We start from the raw sequence: 23667 nt of genomic DNA, 5'->3' as shown, positions 1-23667 counted from the left end.
ACCTTTTTTCAAGTGATTTATCGCCATTTATTATAATATTATCCTCTGCATTTTGAGTTTTTTCAGTGAAAATCAAATTTTTTCCTTTATTTAATTCACTGATTATGTAGATTATGGGTTGGCAAACTTTATTATCTAAAGAGCCATTTTAGAACTTAAATAGAAAAGCAAACCAAAATATATCCCTATATGTTTTACGTAGTTCAAAGTGGTGACTGTTTAAGAAGCTCTTTAGGATTAGTTTGCATTGAATACATTGAGAATAAATCAAAGTTTTGGTGCTTTTTCAGAACTACAAAGAAATTACAGAACTACACTAAAGAAAATGCCATTATTGTGTTGTGCAGCAAATATGTACTGGTGTGTGAATGCTTTCTTTGCAATGGACAATACAGATAAATACCCTCAGTGTCATAAAATAAAAAGTACTCCACTATTACTACTTCTGCTGCTTCTGTTTTTTGATTTGTTTGGAGTATAGTCTACATTTTTACAGCTGCATAACATCAGATTGACTTTATGGTTCCGACAATAATAGAAAAAAAAAAAAAAAGCCTTAGCATTATTCCTTTCCATATGTTTTTTGACAGAGAAAAAAAAAAAAAAAAAACACTGAACAAAAAGTGATCTTTTCAGCAAAATATATCAATAACTGAATGTAAAAATAAGTGTGTCCATCCACTGTCATTGATGCAACTCCATGGGTTTTACTGGTGAATCAATGTTGTAGAAGATGATGGTGTTTCCACGGTAACTACGGAGCCTCTGAACGTCCAAATGGGTCATATCTGATGACCATGAAAAAATGAAGAACTGTATTTTACACCAAATATTTACAAGGATTGATAGGATTAGTGGATGAACAGGTATTAAACAGTCTTTGGTTTAGCTTTGGTTTGCATCTTTCTGGAAACCAGCCAGTTCAGACCAATGCAACATGAGAGGTGGGCTCGTTCGATAACATATAGATGTCTCCCAAACCATTAAAAACAGGCATACATTGGTTAGTTATATTTGGAAGACAGTATGAACCGTTACCAGAACATAAAAACAAATTTCATTGCACTGTTCAATGGTATTTTGCTATGACAATAAACTTATTCTATTCTATTCTATTCTGTCCTTGAACACAGTAATGCAAATCTTGTATTTTTTTCTGCTTTATTAGGTTATTCTACTTATTTATTACTTTTATCTCTTTACACTTACTTTCCTTTTTTTTTTTCTTTTTTGCGGGTGTTTTTTCAAGCGTGTTTTTCTAAGCAACTGAACTATTATGACCGAGAAATTTCCTTTGTGGATCAATAAAGTTTGTCGAATGCTGCGTTCCAGGGCATTTTTTGAGCCCGTAAGTCACAACTTCAAACCACGACTCACAACTTTGTAGCATTCCAGGCAAGTCACACCAAACTGCCTGAGTGCAAGGAATTGTGGAAGCTAAATGTAAACAAATCAGCATGGTGGAGCGTACGTTAGAAATGACTATAAATGAGCCAATTGCCAAAGGTGTTTGTTCTTTGCTTATTTGAGGGAAACAGAGGAGGAAAAACGGTGCACAAGGCAAGAGAAGTTGTTCTACTGTTTATGTTATGTTATTTGTGTATTTGGATAAATATTTGGTATTAATTTATTCTTGCACTCAATGGACTGAAAACTAGCTAACGTTAGAGCAGCTGCTGATTATGCAGAACATTTACTGATAAATAATGTCAGAGCAATACCTTGTTTTAATAAACAATCTGCATAAACACCACATCCATGGGGACTGCCATTGTTATGTGACGTCAGAACTCGTAACTGGGAGTACATGGATCTAGTACGAGTTCACGGGTGGGAAGTCACAGGTTTGACTGAACATTCCAGTGCATTTTCACCGGTAGAAGGTTGGAAAAACACGAGTTACGGGTGGACTGGAACGCAGCATAAGTCTAAATCCAAGTCTAATGGCAGTGACAGCTCATTGCTCCTAATGTGTGCTGATGCTAATTGCTCACGTTAATGCTCATGCTTGGTACTATGTATGTACTCAGTGTAAAATGCAGAAAGAATTTCCCTATGATGATAAGAAAGCAAGGTAACCTTTAACATTTATTAAATACATCAACATACACTGTACACATCTCCTTCCCTGTACTGAAATGTTCTTCCTGTTACCATCTTCAACTCTTCAGTAAATCATTTGGGGTTCAGGACACACGAGCAGGTCCATTAGTCTGTTGGGATCAGTATAATATATAACCAAATACACATCATCATGTTGCTTATTACGATGCAAAACTAGTTGGATTTAGAACGGCAAAGCCGCTGCGACACATCCTGTCATAATGACAAATGCCTGAATAAATTAAACCAGTTTAAGCTTCCACAACACATCAGATTATAAATCAACTCTATGCATTTCATTCCAATAGCAACTACTCTCTTTACGTCTGTTGAACCCATCAGCGTTCAGGCTTTTCTGCAGATGGATTATCTTAATGAGGACAGTGATAATGAGTTATTTATTAATGATACACTTGTATTGATAAAACTAAAGGGCTGTGAATTTGTCTTTCTGTAGGAGTTGGAGTCAGTTCTAATTAAACATAAAGCTTCGATGTAGAATTTGACCAAACAGCAGGTAATAAAGCTGCATTTTGTGGTAAAAAGTGAGATACAATCCTTAAATACAGTGAAAAATGAACTAGATATGGAGCAACATGTTGACAACATCAACCAGTTTGAGTCGGTTCAAGTCTTTATTTATTTAAAGTGACCCCAAAACACAACAAAAATCACTGTTTTATTTTATTTGTACCTTAGATAACATACATCACTGTTATCTACTTGGGTTTAGCAGAAAACTGCGATAAAACCTATTGTTCACTAACTGTATTTCACTGTTTTTAACTTCACCACCAGCAGGGGGCAGCCATCTTGGAAATAGCTATGTTGTGATGTCAGGTTGAGTGAAGTTACCAAAGTGAACAGATGACTGTGGAAATGTCTTAGATCAGGGGTGTCAAACATGCGGTCCGTGGGCCAAAACCAGCCCGTCCAACGATCCAATCTGACTCACAGGATGAATTTTTGAAATACAAGAATTACACTAAAGTTATTAATGATCAAGGATGTAAAAATCACTTTAGTTCAGGTTCCACTTACAGACCAAGGGGACCAGACACATAAAATGCTCTCACAATAACCTATAAATAATGACAACTACAAACTTTTCTCTTTATTTTTAGTGCAAAGAACTAAAATTACATGAAATTTTAAAAATTTACAAACATGAAAAATGTGAATAACCTGAGCAAATATGAACAACATCAAATGTTGTCAAATCACCAATATTCTGCGTCTAAATAAATTGTAATGAATATTTGTAAATGATAAGTTGAGGTATAATAGTGTTAAAATTGCTATTACTTTTCTTTAGAAATTTCAAGTTGTTCATAGTTGTTCATGTTATTCAGATGTTTCTGAAGGATACTTTGAGATGTATTTTCACACTGTAATTTTTTACTTTTTTCACTGTTGTTATTTTTCATGTCTATTGAGGTCATGTTGGACTGAATGTTTGACACCCCTCTTAGATCTAATCCTGATCTATTCAGAAATGACCAACCAAGATGTTCCCAGATGGCTGCCCCCTATTGGCAACAAAGTGAAGTACAATGTGTTGTATTACAAATGAACCACCGCTTTTATTCCAATGTTACATCAGCCCAAAAGTCCAAGTAAATAAATAAATAAACCCCAGTGTTATTATTCATGGTTTCATTGCCTTTTTAGACATAATCATCAAACTTACATCTTTAGGATGAGGATCTCGTTTTTGGCAGCCTTACGGACCTTCCTTCCATCCTTTTTCAGAAACTTTTTACACGTGTACATTTTCATCGTAGTTTTGTCCTTGGCCCTGAATATCTCGCAGAACTCCTCCCTGAAACGAAACAGGATTATCAATACAGCAGCCCGCCCAGAGATCACAATGTTCCAGAGAAAAACAAATCAAGCTTTAATCAAAAAGTCTCCAGCCGACGTGATGAGATACTCACGATTTAACAATCTGACCCAGGTCATATTTGTCTGTGACGTCTGAAGGATTGTGATAATCCTTCTTTTCGCCAACTGTTAAACAGCCAAATGGCATGGCCACTCCTGACCTGGAATATGGAGAAGAGACAGAAAGGAATGACAAACAGGATGGAGGTAACACTTTCATCAGTCTGTTGTGATGTTATGTCCCTCGTAGCTGATGATTCCTCCTCAATTTGACCTCACACTGCGCCATGATATTACACTGGATGATGACTGGGCACAAACCAAGCCCCCCCTCAGTCATAAAGAATCACTCCAGTAATGCTGAGAAAGGTTTTCTACAGCCTCCCGAGGCGGAGTGGGTCCAGTCCACTGTTCCACTAAACTCACTGTGATACGGTCCGGTGTAACAGGCCATGGTTTAGACTCAGTCTGGACCATACCTGGGTCTACAGCAGCCCAGTCTGGACCATACCTGGGTCTACAGCAGCCTAGGCTGGATCATACCACCCCCCCCCCCCATGATATCAGGAGGGTTGAGTGGTATACACAAGACTACTATAGACTACTGATGGCATGGGGGTATGATCCAGGCTGCAGACCAGGTATGGTCCAGACCGTTGGGCTGCTGGGGCTTCAGCTTTGGTCAGAAAGTGAACTGACTTAAGCCTTAAAACTCTAAACACTTAGGGTCGGATCTACTAAAGGTTTGTGTTAATAAAAATGTGTGCAAACTCATTGCACATACAAAAAAAATGTACAAACTGATTTATTAACAGTGCACACTAAGGGTTGCAACTTTCAAAGGTGCAAAATAGTGCGTCTGCATCCAGTTAGTACATTATGCAATATGGGGTGTTTACACACAATTGTGCATGTGCTGGAGAGAGAAAATGGAAACATATTAATGTAGTACATGCAAAGTGATTTATCAAACCCAAAAGCCATTTTGGTAATAGAAACTGTGTCTATATTTAACATTTAACGTGTCAAAGGGAGGTGCAAACAGTTTGAATGTGTAATTGCGGACACATGACTGCGGTTATTGTCCCAAGAAGGAGAAACGATGAAACAAGACACAGAAAATGCATTTTTCACCCTCATATGAACATTTTAGGAATGACAGAAGAAAAAATAATTGAGACATTTCCACTTGATCTGACAACTGTGATTAAAAATACGCACTGACATTAGGCTACAGTATGACAAAATTATCATCTTTCAATTCAACCCCCCCCCCCACACACACACACATGCACACGCACACACACACACACACACACCTCTAAAATGAATCTGGCACCACAGTTACATTTCCTTGCGTCTGGATCATTCCAGCACACTGTTCCCATTAGTGCTGGAGTATCCCAGAGCAGACTTTACAGTTTATTGTCTTCAGAAGCAGATGCAAAAATCCTCATTTAAGTAGGGCGGTCTCCAAAACTTTGCACCTGTTGTAATTTGCACAAGCAATCTTAGTAAATCACCCACAAACCGGCCTTCAACCCCACACGCAAAATTCTGGATTACACACGCAAATTGGAGTCTTACTCGATCCGGCCCATAGACATTTTTTTCATCAACCAGAAAACTTCAGTCAAAATATTATCCATCCATCCATTATCTTCTGCTTTATCCGGGGCCGGGTCGCGGGGGCAACAGTCTTAACAGGGATGCCCAGACTTCCCTCTCCCCAGACTCTTCCTCCAGCTCTTCCGGGGGGACCCCGAGGCGTTCCCAGGCCAGCCAAGAGACGTAGTCTCTCCAGCGTGTCCTGGGTCTTCCCTGAGGTCTCCTCCCAGTGGGACATGCCCAGAACACCTCCCCAGGGAGGCGTCCAGGAGGCATCCGAAACAGCCACGTCAGCTGGCCCCTCTCGATGCGGAAGAGCAGCGGCTCTACTCCGAGCTCCTCCCCCTATCCCTACAGGTGCGCCCAGCCACCCGACAGAGGAAACTCATTTCGACCACTTGTATCCGGGATCTTGTCCTTTCGGTCCTGACCCAAAGCTCATGACCATAGGTGAGGGTAGGAACGTAGATTGACCGGTAAATCAAGAGCTTCTCCTCTCAGCTCAGCTACTTCTTCGCCACAACCAACTGGTACAGTGACTGCATCACTGCAGACGCTGCACCGATCCGTCTGTCAATCTCACGCTCCATCCTTCCCTCACTCGTGAACAAGACCCCAAGATACTTAAACTCCTCCACTGGGGGCAAAGACTCTCCACCAACCCGGAGAGGGCAGACCACCTTTATCCGGTCGAGAACCATGGCCTCGGAATTGGAGGTGCTGATGCTCATCCCGCTTGCTTCACACTCGGCTGCAAACCGCCCCAGGGCATGCTGAAGATCCAGGTTCGATGAGGCCAACAGGACAATGTCATCCGCAAAAAGCAGAGATGAAATCCTGTGGTCCCCAAAACGGACCCCCTCCGGCCTCTGGCTGTGCCTAGAAATTCTGTCCATAAAAATGATGAACAGAACCGGTGACAAAGGGCAGCCCTGCCGGAGTCCGTCAAAATATTAGACTTTCACAAAAATCAAAGATTATTGACACACTTCTCAGTTTCAGAATCAGAATCCTCTGGTGTCCCGCCCACAGATGCCCTTCATAACCATAGTGCGTAATCTGCACAACACTGTAAGAACGTAAAAAAAAAAGTCAAAGTTTTTATCTTTTTTTTTTTTAAACATCTCATCAACTTGAGCCATACACAAAAATTCCAAATACTCAATTACTGTCATATTTTTTAAACCTTTGAAAGCTAAGTTTCGTAATATTTGAAAACAAAATTTTTTTGATGCATAAAACTTTTTTTTTTTTTTTCCCTTCTCCAATATACTACATAAATATTGCTTTACCTTCTTTTTGCAGCCTGGCATATGGCAGCGATTAACAGCAACAGCCATTAATATGTATTATCATTTTTTTGTGCTCAGCCAAATGCCAAATGTGTCAATGTGCATTTTTTTTACTCACTTCAGTGAAATGTGTGAGTGTAGTCATTTTCAAGTGTATATAATGTGCTGATTTTAGTGTCTGGGTCAGAATTAATAAAAAAAAAAAAAAAACATGCAAAAATGAAGAACTTCTGAATTTTGATAAAATAAAAATTTTACAAAAATAGTATGACCTTTTATATCATGACGTGCTAAGTGTGCATAATATGCTCACCCGGATACTGGAGGGTTAATAAAGACCACAGATGTAGAAACCTGCTGTAAAGGCTCGACTTTATGCTTAGTTCTAACCCACAAAATAAAAGCCCCAGAGGACTGTGGAGGTTTGGACTGAATGTACAAGATGCAAACCAGAGGGTCAGGGTTCAGCCGCTAATGCGAGTCCTGCAACAAGTGAAGCCCTTCCGACGGAGGGAAGGCACCGGCAATTATAGGCAGATCAGCCCACTGCTCCGAGAGGAATTAACGCTCTTTACAAGCCCTGCGTCAACACTCCAGCTCCTAATTGCAGAGCAGCCTCTCATGGAGCGGCATGGAGTGAAATCTGAGAGCAGCCGATGGAACTTTACCTCAGGTTTTTCGTGGAAATTAAAGGTTTTATAGTCGGCTTAGTTGGAGATGCTGTGTTCTTAGTGACTGCACCATGCACTCAAGAGATCCCCAAAACAAACAGAGCTTTTTTTAGGAATGCTATAAAACATTCATGCTCGTCTGCAGTTTAGACAGTGCATTTGGTGTGTGCACTGGAGCGTGCACATGTGTGGAGTTAAAACCATAAATCCTGTCTATGGATGAGAGGTTTATCGACGCTGATATGAAAGAAGAGCGCTGGAAAAGATGCAGAATACTGTTGGAAATATAAGGCTTTTGTGTACTGCTACTTCATATACAAAACTCAACCAGTCATTAAAGAGACTGGAATGTGTTAGTTGGATACAGGGTGCGATTTGTTGGTGGGTTGATCCCCTCTCTGGGTTTTACATCCCTACTTCTACTCAATGAATTTCATCCTCTTGGGGGGCAAGGTTATAATAGTTCTGTATTTTTCACTATAGTTTAGTTTTACTTAGTTTTGACTTTTGTTTTTCTCTAATTCAGTTAATTTAATTGGTTTTTAGAGCAGGTTTGCTCGTTACCTCCGCCAGGAGGTACTGTGATCACTTTGCTTTGTGTGCATGTGTGTGTGTGTTTGTTTGTTCATTTGTTAGCAAGATAATTCAAAAAGTTCTGGACGGATTTTCATGAAATTTTCAGGAAATGTTGATACTGGCACAAGGAAGAAATGAGTAAATTTTGGTGGTGATTGGGGGTGGAGAGGCCCACTGATTGGCCTTGGCGGAGGTCTGCGCTCTCCGAGTGCTTTTCTAGAAAAGACAGCGCAGACCTCCGCCAAGGCCAATCAATGGGACCCCCCCCCAATCCCCACCAAAATTTAATAATTTCTTCCTTGTGTCAGTATCAACATTTCCTGAAAATTTCATGAAAATCCGTCCAGAACTTTTTGAGTTATCTTGCTAACAAACAAACAAACAAACACTGGGGGGGCAGATCTGTCTTGGCGGAGGTCTGCGCTCTCCGAGTGCTCTTCTTGTTTTTATTAGTTTTCATTTTTTTTCTACATGCTTAGTTTTAGTTTAGCTTTAGTATTAATTTTAGTTTGGTCGTCTCTTTTCTCTTCTTCTCTGTGGTCGTATTCAAATAAATCCCAGACAGGACTCTGCTGCTTTCTCCCAACTTTAGTCTCCATGTTTCATGGTAGAGTGAGGACCAGAAGACGACTAAACGACAAGTAACGAGAAGTGACAGACCGGACCAAAATTGCTAGAGCGAAATAAATCACTTTCGTATCAATCCGACGTTGACGAAGATGAAAACGAAGGGAATTTTATCCATAATTTTCATCTGTTTTAGTTAGTTTTGTAAGCACACAATACAGTTTCAGTTAGTGATCTTTTTTTTTCTTTTAATTATAGTTTTTATGTATTTCAGTTAACAAAACTTTTTTACCTTCGCCAGGAGGTATTGTGATCGCTTTGTGTGTTTGTTTGCGTGTTTGTTTGTTAGCAGGATAACTCAAAAAGTTTTGGATGGATTTTCATAAAATTTTCAGGAAATGTTGATACTGGCACAAGGAAGAAATTATTAAATTTTGGTGGGGATTGGGGGAGGGGGGCACAGATCCGTCTTGGCGGAGGTCTGCGCTCTCCAAGTGCTTTTCTTGTTCATGTCTACTTTTCATCATTTTGTTAGTTTTTGTTAACAATAATAACCTTGGTGGGGGGACAACTGACCAGTGTAAATACCAGGCATGTTGTGACAGTTTTCTTCCACCTATATCTTACATTACTGACACTAACGTTCACCTGAACCCAACTGTCGCAGTCTCAGAATTCACAAATGTCCCCATGCACAGGGGTGCCGTAAAGGGGGGGTAAACTTGACAAATTCATGGAGTCCACAGAGCAGTGGAGGGGGTCCAGTGGATACAGGTTAGAAGTTGTGAAAATTGCATATAAGATCCACTGTATAATAGAGGAGTAGAAGCCAAAGGTTGGACGTTGAAAGTATGTAAAGTTTCACTTTTGTTTCATGCTGGTGTTAGTTACGTCAGTTATGAACCACACCCCCACGTATATAACTGCTGCTGCCCCCTTCGACAAAACACACACACCCTGTTTTTTTTTTTTTTGACAAATTGCACCCTGGTTGGATGTTGGATATGTGTTGTGGTGGGTATACGGTGGTGGAATTGTTGTCTTTGCTGCTTTGAGAGAGTACGTGGTGTACAGTTAATGTTTTTGAGTTGTGTTATGTCATAGGTTTTGTGAGTGATATGCTCTATTCTCATGGCTGTACAATTTGTGAAGACAATTTCCCCGTGAAGGACAGATTATCTATCTACAACACTACCAATCAAAAGTTTGGACTCACCTGTTTTTTTCATGGCTATTTACATTGTAGATTCTCACTGAAGGAATCAGAACTTTGAATGAACACATACTGAATTATGGAGTTAAAAGAAAGTGTGACATAACTCAAACCATGTTTTTTTTTTTTTTTTAGATTCTTCCAAATAGCCACTCTTTGCTTTTATTACTGCTTTGCATATTCTTGGTATTTTCTAGGTAGTCACCTGAAATGTTTTCCAAAAGTCTTGAAGGAGTTCCCAGTGATGTTGAACACTTGTTGGCCATCTGTAGTTCATCTAATGCCATTGAAATGAGAAGGTAAATCCAAACTTTTGACTGGTAGTCTATCTATCTATCTATCTATCTATCTATCTATCTATCTAAACCCACTTTTCGTCATCTGTGGTTCATTTCTTTGTGTATTTGGACTCTAATAGTTCATACACTTTGAATTTGAACCCTCCAGCTGCTGCAAAGCTATCTTTATATTCATTTTGGCAAAAATCCAGTGGATTTCTACAACCCATTTGAATTCCTGTTTAATTTGTTAAGTCTATAATTAGATACGTCACGACATTTGGACATATAAGGTCCAGACTTCCGACGAACATTTGTCCAAGTACGACATAATTGTTTATCAGCAGCAGCGGTTGTAGTCCAGACTGAAAATATGTCCAAACTTGGAGCCGATTACATCATATGTTCAGTTGTTGGTTGAACGGGACAGAGCAGCACAGCCAATAACCTGGAGGGGGCGGAGCCTGAAGTGTTTCATGTGCATTTAAAGGGCCAGCGCTCCAAACCACCTTTCTGTTGTCATTACTCAGAAATAGGGTTGAAGATGGACCTGTGGAGTTGAATGAATGAAGAATTCAGAGCCAAGCAGAGCATTTACAGTTTATGGAGACCACAGGGAAATGTTTTAAAATGTATAATTCAATTTAAAAAAGCAACATATCACTCCTTTAAGAAAAATAAGTGCAATTTTAAAAATATGATGCCTCAGTTTATCATTTAAATTACAATGTACAGATCACAGTGGATCTACAAATACACAAAACATTTAGTAACCGGCAGAATATAGTCAAAATTACACTTATTTTTCTTAATAAATTTCAGGTTGTTCATATTTGTTCAGGTTATTCACATTTTCTGTAAAAGGATAGTTTGTAAATGTAAATGTCTTCATGCAATTTTACTTTTTTTTTTTACACTACAACAAAGAGAAAAACTTGTGGTTGTTATTATTTACAGCTTATTATATATGTGACCTGAACTAAAATGATTGTTAATATCTTCAGTGTAAATTTTGCATTTCACAAATTCACCCCGCGGGCTGGATTGGACCCTTTGGTGGGCCAGTTTTGGCCCACGGGCCACACGTTTGACACCTGTGAACTTGAGGGTTATTACCAGACAAATTACTTCCATTGTTAGTCATTATAGCACTTACTAAAGCCTGATTCTGCATGGTCATATTCTATAACTACGCAATTACTTACATTTTTCCCTCAATGGGCTCCTAATTACTGTTCATCGATAATAAACTACAGGACATTTTTAAGTGCTATTAAGGGACCAGAGCTTATTAAGATCATAATTTACATACAACAGCTTGTTCCAGTGCCTCCTGTAAAAAGTGCTCATGCAGATTGAGACTTAAAGGCCAGTAGTGTTTTTCCTATTATCAGATATTTACACCTTTTGCAAAAATTTTAATCTTACCAAGTGTATTTTTCTAATTTCTAGTCAAAATATCTTATCACACTTAAAATAAGACAATCACCTGAAGAGGGACTTTTAAGTGAAATATAAGAACTGATTTATAGACAATAGATCTAGAAAAATCTTATTTAAAGAAATCTTACCAAGATAATTCTCTCTCTAAGCAAAAAAAAAAAAAAAAAGATCTTGAATTAAGCAAAAAAACTGGCCAAGACTTAAACAGTAGTCAGTGACCAAAAGTATCTACTGATCTAAACTGTTTAATACCTGTGGATCCACTAATTCTATCAATCCATGTAAATAGTTGGTGTAAAATACAGTTCTTCATCTTTTCATGGTCATCAGATATGACCCATTTGGACGTTCAGAGGCTCCGTAGTTACCGTGGAAACACCATCATCTTCTACAACATTGATTCTCCAGTCAAACCCATGGAGTTGGATCAGTGACAGTGGATGGACACACTGGGTTTATGTTCAGTTAAGGAGAGATTGGACAGAAAAAGTCACCTTTTCTTCATTTTTTTTCTGTTTTGATAAAATAACCTTTGATTTTACTCTGAGCTTTAATGAATATCTTCATGATAAGTCAACTAAACCTTTAAACCCTAAGCCTAAAATGGTCCATCCAGACTTTTTTTCCCTTACTTTGACAATAAATAAGTTAAAAAATATATATACTGTGTTAGGTGGATCAGGGACATTATGTTTCACCTGAAGTTGGAGAAGATCAAATTCACTCAGAGAGGAAATAAGGACAGTTTTAACAAGGTTTGGATGCCTTTTCTGACTTATTTTGACAACATTACTGATGTAATAAATTGGGACTAGCAGAGTATATTTGTATATTTTGACATATTTAAATGAAGACTGGCAACTTAAACCAGTGCTGTGTTCATTTTATTTCCCTTTTTTTCTTTTTCAATGTATTTATTTATTTTTTTTTTAATTTCATTTTTATTTATTTATTTACCTATTTTACTGTATACACTGGCACTGACGGGATGTGTGACGTATTGCTGTGTGATAATGAAGGAGGTGGATGTGTGAGGGAATGAATGTATAGATATTCATATGTGAGTGATGTATATTTTGTTTTTATTATATATTTTATAGTTATTATTACTTTTTATTGCTATTACTATTTATAAGTCCATATCCTGATAGTGCACCTAAATTTCATTGTACATTCTGTATAATGACAATAAAGTATCTTACTTACTCTTTACTTTGTATTTTGTGTTTTCTTTTCCTTTAGAGGATCTGGGATCATGGGGTGGGGGTGGAGCAAGGGGTGAATGATGGGATCTGCTGTGTACATTTACTGAATTTGAGATTTGTATGTGTTGAACAAAACGTCAATAAACAGATCTTTAAAAAAAAAAAAAAAAGAAAAGAAAAAGACAAAAGAAAATATGCTTCAAGTGAGTCCTGCTCATTTTTCCAGAGCACTTAGAATTTTCAAAATATAGCAATAATAAATAATAAATATTTACAATTTAGTGCATGTTATAATTCTGCTAAAATGACTTCTTCTCCAGCTTCTAGTACAGACGTGAGAGAAATTACTGTAATGACCCAATAAAACCTATAAAGTGCAACATGTCAGGTTTCAGAAACCATTAGAGTTTTTCTAACTACACAAACAGTGAAAGAGTTACAGCCATCTAAACTGTATATGTGCAGGATGTGTCAGCGATGATACGTCCGGTTTTAAAGAGTTGAACAAAGGAAAATAAATGATTTTCACTGGAAAAAAATGCAATACTCAGAGGATAATATTATAAAAAATGGTAGTAAATCACTTGAGAAAGGTTAAATAGAGGGAAAAGTTTATTTGGAAATTGTTACAAAAATCATACTTGGTCTTTATGGGTTAATTAACAAAATAGACATGAGGAAACTGGAGTGAAAGGAAAAGTTGTTCAAAAAAATCTTGGTATCTTTGGTAAGATTTCTTGAAATCAGATTTTCCAGATCTATTGTCTACAAATTAGTTCTTATTTCTCACTGAAAAATTCCTCTTTAGGTGATTATGTCTTATTTTAAGTGTGATGAGATATTTCCACTAGAAATTAAAAAATACACTTGATAAGATTTAGATTTTTTCCAGTGAGATGTAAAGTCTTCAAGCAGAAATTTTACCCCAGACTGTGTTTTTTTTTTCCCTAAACCTAACCACGGGTGTCAAAATGTTCTAAAAACTGGACAAAAGGGAAACCTTGTATTGATATTCTGTTGGTTGTTTTCGCTGATGTGTCAGTTTACGCCTTCGCTAAGCTCCTCCCTAAAAACGGCATCTTGTTCCATTCGGAGGTTTTTTGCTTAGTTCAAGCAAAAAAAATCTGCGAATGGAACGAATGAAAATTATCTTGGTAAGATTTCTTCAGATAAGCTTTTCCAGATCTACTGTCTAAAACTCAGTTCTTAAACATAGGAAAATAAATGATTTTCATTGGAAAAAAATGCAAAATTCAGAGGATAATATTATAATAGATGTTAATAAATCACTTAAGAAAGGTTCAATAGAGGAAAAAAATCAATTTGGGAATCACTACAAAAATCACACTTGGTCCTTATGGGTTAATTAACAAACAGACATGAGGAAACTGCAGCAAAAGGAAAAGTTGTTCAAAACAGAAAAAAAAAAATAAAAAAAAATGAACAGACATATTGGGCAAATCTGGTGGGAAAATGGTTTCTCAGGCACTACTGATGTGTGGTTGAATAAAGCCTGAGAACCCAGTGTTCCTCTGAAGCTGCTGGAGGGTTAGGGTTAGCTCCACGTGCACGGCCTGAATGTTGTGCACATTTTGTCTTTATGCATCTAAAGCAGGATGAGGCTGAAAATGATGGCGCTGCAATTTTGAATAAACGGTCAAAAATATGTATTTCCCGTTCACAGCGTATCCATGTCCAGCGTCAGTGGATGATGGATGGAAGGATGTAAATGAGGATGCAGGCGATCTGCTGCTGCACCAACACACCCCGAATCCAACAGAAAACAACCAGACTCTACACGGAGACGCCGACGGAAAACCACCCTGTGAACATCACCTTCTCATCTGAGGCACCAGTTTACCAGTCTATAGCGAAGTCAGCGCCAGGTGGACCTTTAATGAACTGAACTGGTGGGAGTGGAAAACACTTTGGCATAAGGAGAAGGAAACTCACACTGGGATTAACGGAGGCTCTGGTTTTAAAAACAAAACTCAGTTTGGTCTGTATCAAGGTTATTATTGTTAACGAAAACTAACAAAATGATGAATACTAGAACTGTAAAAACATTTTAATTAACTGAAATAAATAAAAACTATAATTAAAAGAAAAAAACAATAACTAACAAACTATTTTGTGTGCTTATGAAATTAACAAAATTATGGATCAAATTCCCTTTGTTTTCATCTTTGTCAATGTCGGATTGATACGAAATCGATTTATTTCCCTCAAGCAATTTTAGCTGCTGGCACCATATGATATTTAATGGTCTGTCACTTGTGTTCACTTGTGGTTTCCAGTCGTCTTCTGGTCCCCACTCTACCTGGAAACATGGAGACTAAAGCAGCAGAGTCCTGTCTGGGATTTATTTGAATATGACGGAGAAGAAGAGAACAGATATGAAATAACTAAAACTAAACTAAAACTAAACATTTAGAAAATAATGAAAACTAATAAAAACTAGCAAACCTGCTCTAAAAACTAATTAAAACTAACTGAATTAGAGAAAAAAAAAGTCAAAATAAATAAAACTAAACTACAATGAAAAATCCAAAACTATTATAACCTTGGTCTGTATCCAGAAAAACACTACGTATGAGACGATTCATAGATGTCACATTGATCAATGCTAAGAGATGTATCACACGACCGTGGAGAAAGACTGAGTGGTTTAGACAGACATAAACAAACCTTCCTCTGGAAAGAATAACAGATTAGGGTCAAAATATTAGGGCTGTCAAAACTGAAGCATTAACACAGATTAATCCCTCATCATGATTAATTAGATTCAAAATTTTAACGCAATTAACCCATCTGCAGCAGAATGACTCTGAACGTCTCCTCCAACACATTTTGGTCGGTTTGTCCAAGTAGAGTTAGCGTTGTGCATGTGCAAATGGGCAGCTGACCTGGTAGTGACAGGCAACAGAACCAACCCATGAAGATGGAAGATGACAGGTCCTCTGGATGGAAATATGAGGGAAAAAAAACAACCCAAGACGGAACAGTCGACCCACATAAAGTATCAGACACACTCTACAGGAGGGAGTTTTCTTTTCACTAAAGCAATAAAATACCACTTTAACATAAAGCATACTTTGGTCTGGAATTCTGCTAGCCCTATGACCCATTTGGTGTTCAGAGGCTCCCTAGTTATCGTGGAAACACCATCATCTTCTACAACATTGATTCACCAGTAAAACCCATGGAGTTTGACATATCGTTAGCCTCATAGCATAACTGCCTAAGTTATATTTTTAGTCAAATTGTAATATCTGCATAAAAGAAATCAGCAGTTTTAGGAGAGTGAAGTTAGGCAGAAAATCACAATTTGGGCAAAAATTTGATTTCAGCAGTTATGCTATTAATATTAAGATCCTTTATTGTCAGTAATAACAATAATAATAATAATAATAATAAATTTTATTTATAGGTGTCTTTCTTGGCACTCAAGGAAACCATACCGTTAACAAGGAGAGTATAAAACAAGCAATAAAACAGAATTAAAGCCGCAAGGGGTCTCTAAAGGCCCTCGCCACGGGCACATCCAGTAGAAGTATGTCCATCGTTCAGCAGGTGGCGCTCTAGCACCAAATTTCAATGTCTTCTGATGAATGGGTGTAGGCCTGGGAGATTGACAACTGATTCAAATTTGAGGCAGATCTTTGGTTTTATGTCCAAACTAAAGAAATTTTAGTATAAGTAAATCTGTAGGGGGCACTATGCAGCTAAAATTGAATTTCTTCCTTTGAATGGGTGTAGACCTGCAAGATTTACCACTGAGTCAAATTTGAGCCAAATCGGTGTTCGTATGTTTGAATTAATGCAATTTTCGTGAAGGTAAATTTGTAGGGGGCACTATTTAGCGAAATGTCAATTTTTTTGATAAATGGGTGTAGGCCTGGGAGATTGACAGCTGATTCAAATTTGAGCCAAATTGGTGTTTGTATGTCTAATGTGAAGTAATTTTCATAAAGGTAAAATTGTAGGGGGCGCTATGGCACCGAATTTCAAATTTTTCTGATAAATGGGTGTAGGCCTGGGAGATAGACATCTGAGTCAAATTTGAGCCAAATCGGTGTTCATATATCCGAACTGAAGAAATTCTAATAAAAAAAAAAAAAAAAAAAAAAAAAAAAAAATATATATATATATATATATATATATATATATATATATATATATATATTAAAAAAATTTTTAGGGGGCACTGTAGTGCAAAATTTCAGTTTCTTTTGACAAATAGGTGTAGGCCTGGGAGACAGATGTCTGAGTCAAATTTAAGCCAAATCGGTGTTTGTATGTCCGAATTGATGTCATTTTTGTAAATGTACATTTGTAGGGGGCGCTATAGTGTGAAATTTCAATTTCTTTCAATAACTGGGTGTTGGCCTGGGAGATAGACGTCTGAGTCAAATTTCAGCCAAATCGGTGTTTGTATGTCTGAGCTGAAGCAATTTTTGTGATGGCAAATTTTCGAAAAAACTTTGAGAAGTTTGTAACCTCGTCGCAAAAAAATGGTGACACAAATTCAAAAAATTTGGATAACTTTTGATGTCCCACTTCTCTAGATACTGTACACCGATTTTGAGCTCATTCAGCCAAACGGCTTAGTAGGAGATAGTTAAAATACGTCAGCGAAAACGCTGACTCAGCATTTTGGAAATTTCAATCCAATATGGCCGACTAAGGGTTGGTTTAGGGGCGTGGCCATAATAATCTTTTTTGTTGTCTCCTCATGATGAATCTGTGTACCGATTTTCGTGGCTCTACGACAAACTTTATGTTGGACGAGCTCCCATTGGCGCAAAGCCTTTCCACTTTTCAAGGGGGCACTGCCACAACATTTCTTTACCGACCTCTACGAAACCTATATGTAAATTCAATTTCTCGCACTTCTGAATTTTAGGCAAAATTTGGTGAGTTTTCATAAATGTTCAGAGGGTCAAAATTGAGCTCAAAGAGCAGGAGAAAAAAAATTAAAGCCGCAAGCGGCATCTAAAGGCCCTCGCCACGGGCACGTCCAGTAGAAGTATGTCCATCGTTCAGCAGGTGGCGCTCTAGCACCAAATTTCAATAACTTCTGATGAGTGGGTGTAGGCCTGGGAGATTGACAACTGATTCAAATTTCAGGCAGATCTTTCTTCGTATGTCCACACTAAACAAATTTTTTTATAAGTAAATCTGTAGGGGGCGCTATGCAGCTAAAATTAAATTCCTTCCATTGAATGGGTGTAGGCCTGCAAGATGTACCACTGAGTCAAATTTGAGCCAAATCGATGTTTGTATGTCCAAATTAGTGCAATTTTAGTGACGGTAAATTTGTAGGGGGCACTAGTGAGCGAAATGGCAATTTCTTTTGATAAATGGGTGTAGGCCTGGGAGATTGACAACTGATTCAAATTTGAGCCAAATTGCTGTTCGTATGTCTGAAGTGAAGTAATTTTCGTAAAGGTAAAATTGTAGGGGGCGCTACAGCTCCAAATTTCAAATTTTTCTGATAAATGGGTGTAGGCCTGAGAGATAGACATCTGAGTCAAATTTGACCCAAATTGGTGATCGTATGTCCGAACTGAAGCAATTTAAATAAAAAAATTTCAGCCAAACGGCCAAGGAGGAGATAGTTAAAATACGTCAGCGAAAATGCTTACTCAGCATTTTGGAAATTTCAATCCAATATGGCCGACTTCCGGTTGGTTTAGGGGCGTGGCCACAATAATATTTTTTGTTTGTCCCCTCATGATGAATCTGTGTACTGATTTTCGTGGCTCTATGACAAACTTTACATTGGACGTGCTCCCGTTGGCGTAATGTATTTCTACTTATCAAGGAGGCGCTGCAGCAACATTTCTTTACCGACATCTACGAAACCTATATGTAAATTCAATTTCTCACACTTCTGAATTTTGGGCAAAATTTGGTGAGTTTTGGTAAATGTTCAGGGGATCAAAATTCAGCTCAAAGCGCAGGAGAAAGAAAAATAAGACAAAAAAATAAATAAAAATAATAATCTGAGCAAGAACAATATAGCCGTTTCCGTGGCAACCATGTATTTGGACTTATTTGAAAGCTCTCGAGCTCCCCCACATGTCTGTGGGTCAGATGTCACGTTTCGTGCACTTACACATTTGTGACTGACCCTGACTGGGCATGTCCCATTGACTCCCATTCATTCTGAGCAGGTGTAAATATGCGATTTGTGCACATGTCCTGTACATCTTCGGAAAGGTCTCAGTGCCGTGAATGTGAATATGTGTGAGAGTGGCGAAAGGCGACCGTGTCACTGGCGATTTCGTCCCCATGCGCCCACTGCAGACTCAATAGGCCCTGCGCCGGCTTTACTCGGCTCGGGCCTAAAAAGAATCTGAGCAAGAACAATATAGCCGTTTCTATGGCAACCATAGAAACAGCTATATTGTTTTGTTTTTGTTGCATATTATTTCCATGAAGTGAGTAATGACTAGTATTTGAGTTTGTTAAAATGTGAGAAAACAGTAGATTAGCAACATTAAAAATGTTTTTATTTCATAGTTTTCACATGATGTATCAGTAAATCCATGTTTTTTTTTTTTGCTTCAGAATTTAAACGCATGGTGTCAAGCGGATATTTTTGGAACTCCATGAAAAATAGGTTCATAACAAAATTTTCAGTCGTATTGTTTTTTTCATGCCTAAAGAGGAATAAAAACACTCAGGAAATAAATGTTGATTAAGGTTCTCATAATTGATGCATGAAAGGGTTAATTTGGAAGTCACTACAAAAATAGTTCTAGGTCTTTAAAGGTTACTTTTATGATCATCTACAGAATCAGTGAGTTAAATACAGGAAAATACATGATTTTCACAGAAAAATGCAAAATGATGAATGGTAATGAATTACTTACAAAAGGTTAGACGATTAACGAAAATTACATTACATGAAAATAGTTCCTTTTCATTAAGAGGTAAATGTTCAAAGTGATGAATTTACCATCTTATGAACCACTTTATTTTTCTAGTGCTCTTAGTGGTAATGTTTCCAGACACAACAGGCAGTTATCTGTTATTGCAGAAGATAAAACACCAGACTAGTAAGCGATCAGCGGGTGAACAAAAACAAAAATAGAAAAGAAACTTGAGAGCTGCTAAAGACAGAAGTGTCTGCTGGATTAATTACCGTGAACATCCCAAACCAAACACTGACAGATCTGACACAAAAGGAAAGCTGCTCGAGGGGGAAAAGGGCAAAAAACCATTTTAATAACTGGTGAACACTTTGGATTCCACTGTGCTGTTCTGTGTCGATTCCCCCGAGAACACTCTGTTCTTGAGTGTTTTCGACAAACTCCTAATTCTGTTTTGACAAGGCTCAGCACAACCATCGAAAATATCATCTCTGCCTTCTCGTTCTGTCGCTCAGTCTTCCTCTCATTCCCGGGGATATGTTTCAGCCTCGATCCCACAAGAACAGGCTCTCCAGCTATTAGGAAATAAACATCCTTGACATTCATTTTCTTTCATCCCTGCTGATCGCCTGGAATTGCCCAAGAGAGCGACTGCAGTGGCACTTTGCTTTCAGCAGAGAGGAGAAGATAAGGTCAACACAGATGGGCCCAGGAACAATGGAACAGGGTTTGCAGAGACCACAAGGAAGAAAAGATGCTCATTTGGTTTCCTCCTGCTCATACAAGCAGAGAGTAAGGAAACAAAGATAAGAGCATGAAAGCAAACACAGAGGCTGGAGGCCAAAGGACCACAGGACAAACTTCTGCACAACACTTACCGGTCTGATCCCAATCCAGGGTACCAGAAAGGGTACACATATAGATAAAAAATACTAATGCTCTATCAAAAAATCAAACAGACCATTTGATTTGTCTGATATTTCTCTTTTAAAGTCCTAAATATCTGTGTATTCTGGTGTCTCCTGTAAATGTGTCAGGCTTGTACCCCTGTCAGATCACACATTCTTGGCTGTACGGACACTCCAGCCTAACAGCCTCCATATTTAATGCCTACACACATATCCAAATGTTTCAGACCTCAGCAGAATCATGCATTGTTTCTTGCATAGATGTGGTGTCCAAAGCATGCCTGCTGAAAAATTCCATATATTGACAGAAACAGTCAAATCAGAGCCACATATTTAGAATGTGGTGTACGGACACTACTGGTGTACGGACTCTAGCAGATGTGAATGGAAATGTGTCTGAGCACATGGTGGCATCTGTGTTCCATCTGGAACTAAGTCTTCCTGGTACAGGAGGACAGAAACATGTGGAACCAGTGAGAACAGTAGATCTGTAAGGCATAGAGTCCAGATTAGTGATGGAAGTATATTGGTGTACGGACACTCCAGGAATTTGGGTGAACAACGCACCATTGAAAACATGCGCTTCCACGTAAACATCCGTTTGACACATTGTTCCAAATGTTCTGCAGCATACCAGGGAGCAGAGCCACATCTGTCTAGTTGTGCAGATTTTGTCCGAATAATACTGAAAGAACAGGTTCCCATTCTATTATTCCAATTAAAGGGCTGGAAAAGAAGGGGTTAACAACAAAATGGTGGATTGTCTTAAGACTGAAAATAAGAATTGATAATCAAACAGCTGTTCAACAAAAGGATCAATAAATGAAAAGCAATGGGATGTGTGTATTTGGAATAAAAAAGACAGGAGTTGAATAGGAATTATTTATTTTGTTACAAATAATTTTGCTCTCTTATGATAATTAACTTGTGCACATGTTTTCATGCTCATTGGGTCGCCATTTCTCAGTTTTTATCCAGTTTTCTTCAAATTTGGAGGATTGCAAGATCTAGTAATAAGATGGCAAAAGAAACATTTGGGAATGGTTTTGGGGGGATCTTTTTGTAACACTGATTAATAACTAATGCAAATATACTTGTGCATCTTGATTGTGATCAGGCTGTTTTGGTTTTGAAACTCAGGGAAATTCACACCAGGAAAAAGAATAGATATTTAACAATAAACACACTGCCAATTATTGGGTTCTTACCAAGATAAAAAAAATATATATTAGATTAAGAAGTGCTTGATAATTGATCTTGTTTTAAGACTTAATTTCTTATTTTAAGTGTTCATACATCTGTAGACATGTTTCTAGATTCAACAATCTTAATTCAAGAAATGTTGTCAAGTGAAATTATCTTACATGGACAGATATTTCACCTTTTTCCTCAAATTTGATGTTTTTATCTTGCTTTTGGACACCCTTTTTTGTAGTGCATGGGTTCAAGGATGATTAACCCTTTAAAGGAGTGATATTTTGCTTTTTTAAATGGAATTATGCATTTTAAACCATTTCCCTGTGGTCTCCATAAACTGTAAATGCTCTGCTTGGGTCTGAATTCTTCATTCAACTCCACAGGTCCATCTGCAACACCATTTCTGAGTAATGACACCACAAAGGTGGTTTGGAGCGCTGGCCCTTTAAATGCACATGAGACACTTCAGGCCCCGCCCCCTCCAGGTTATTGGCTGTGCTGCTCTGTCCTGTTCAACCAACAACTGAACATTTGAGGTAATGGGCTCCAAGTATGGACATATTTTCAGTCTGGACTACAACCGCTGCTGCTGACAAACAATTATGTCGTACTCGGAGAAATGTTCATCGGAAGTCTGAACCTTATATGTGTAAATGTCGTGACGTAACTACTTATAGACGTAACAAATTAAGCAGGGATTCAAACAGGTTGTAGAAATCCACTGGATTTTTGCCAAAATGAATATAAAGGTAGTTTTGCAGCAGCTGGTCCAAATACACAAAGAAATAAACCACAGACTAAGAAAAGTGGGTTTAGACAAATATGAGCCCTTTAAGGACTACCAGTAAAACAGGCCACCTACATTTCTTTATGTTTGTTTGTTGTTGTTTTTTTGTTTGTTTGATTGTTTTTATTTTGCAATAAAAGTGTCAGAAAATGTATTTTTTGCCAATTCTTTTGCACCTTTTTTCAGAAGGAACTTAACTCTCAATATCTGACAATAAATTATCATTATTATATGTAATAAATGCTTAAAACAGTGCATTATAACAAAAAAAAAAAAACGTACTTGAATTTTTAATTATATTTATTATGACAAACAACTGCAAATTTCTAGAACAAATGTTCAAACATTTTTGTTTGTCTAGATCACAGGTGTCAAACATGCGGCCCGGGGGCCAAATCCAGCCCACCAAAGGGTCCAGTCCAGCCCGTAGGATGAATTTGTGAAATGCAGAAATTACACTGAAGATATTAACAATCAATTGTGTCAAAATCATTTGAATTGAGGTTCCACATACAGTCCAATTAGATTTCAAATGAGTCAGATCACTAAAATGTTATCATAATAACCTATAAATAATGACAACCCCAAATTCTCTCATTGTGTTTTTTGGTGTAAAAAAAGTAAAATTACATGAAAATGTTTCCATTACCAAACTATAGTTGTACAAAAACTGTGAATAACCTGAACAAATATGAACAAATGGAAATGTCTGAAGGAAAGTAAATGCAATTTTACCAACATCCTTCCTGTTATTACATGTTTTGTGCGATTGTAATGCACATGTGTAAATGATAAACAGATAAACCGAGGCAGAATATTGTTAAAATTGCACTTGTTTTTCTTAAGAATTCAAGTTATTCATATTATTCAAACTTTTAAGGAAACTTTGTAGATAGAAACCTGATCATAATATACTTTTACTTTTTTCACTGTTATTATTTTACTGGTCTGGCCCACTGGAGATCAAATTGGGCTGAATGTGGAACTGAACTAAAATGAGTTTGACAGCCCTGGTCTAGATCATTCTGTGTCCATGTTCTAGATTCTTATTTTT

The 23667-nt window shown here is 37.7% G+C and overlaps 1 protein-coding gene across 1 annotated transcript in view; it reads right to left on the bottom strand.

Moving 5' to 3' along the window:
- LOC115416235 (caM kinase-like vesicle-associated protein) overlaps positions 1-23667 on the bottom strand; it is a 113865-nt gene that overhangs the window by 21018 nt on the left and 69180 nt on the right. The window contains exons 2-3 of the mRNA XM_030129982.1: positions 4041-4148; positions 3794-3925 (exon numbers count right to left, since the gene is read on the bottom strand). Coding sequence (XP_029985842.1) covers positions 3794-3925; positions 4041-4135 — 227 coding nt within the window. The 5' untranslated portion in view covers positions 4136-4148. The remainder of the gene's footprint in view (positions 1-3793; positions 3926-4040; positions 4149-23667) is intronic.

Source organism: Sphaeramia orbicularis, unplaced genomic scaffold (genome assembly GCF_902148855.1).
Source record: "Sphaeramia orbicularis unplaced genomic scaffold, fSphaOr1.1, whole genome shotgun sequence".
In the NCBI taxonomy this organism is placed as follows: domain Eukaryota; kingdom Metazoa; phylum Chordata; class Actinopteri; order Kurtiformes; family Apogonidae; genus Sphaeramia; species Sphaeramia orbicularis.
The sequence above is the reverse complement of the archived record's forward strand: the minus strand, read 5'-3'. Positions and strand labels throughout refer to the sequence as shown.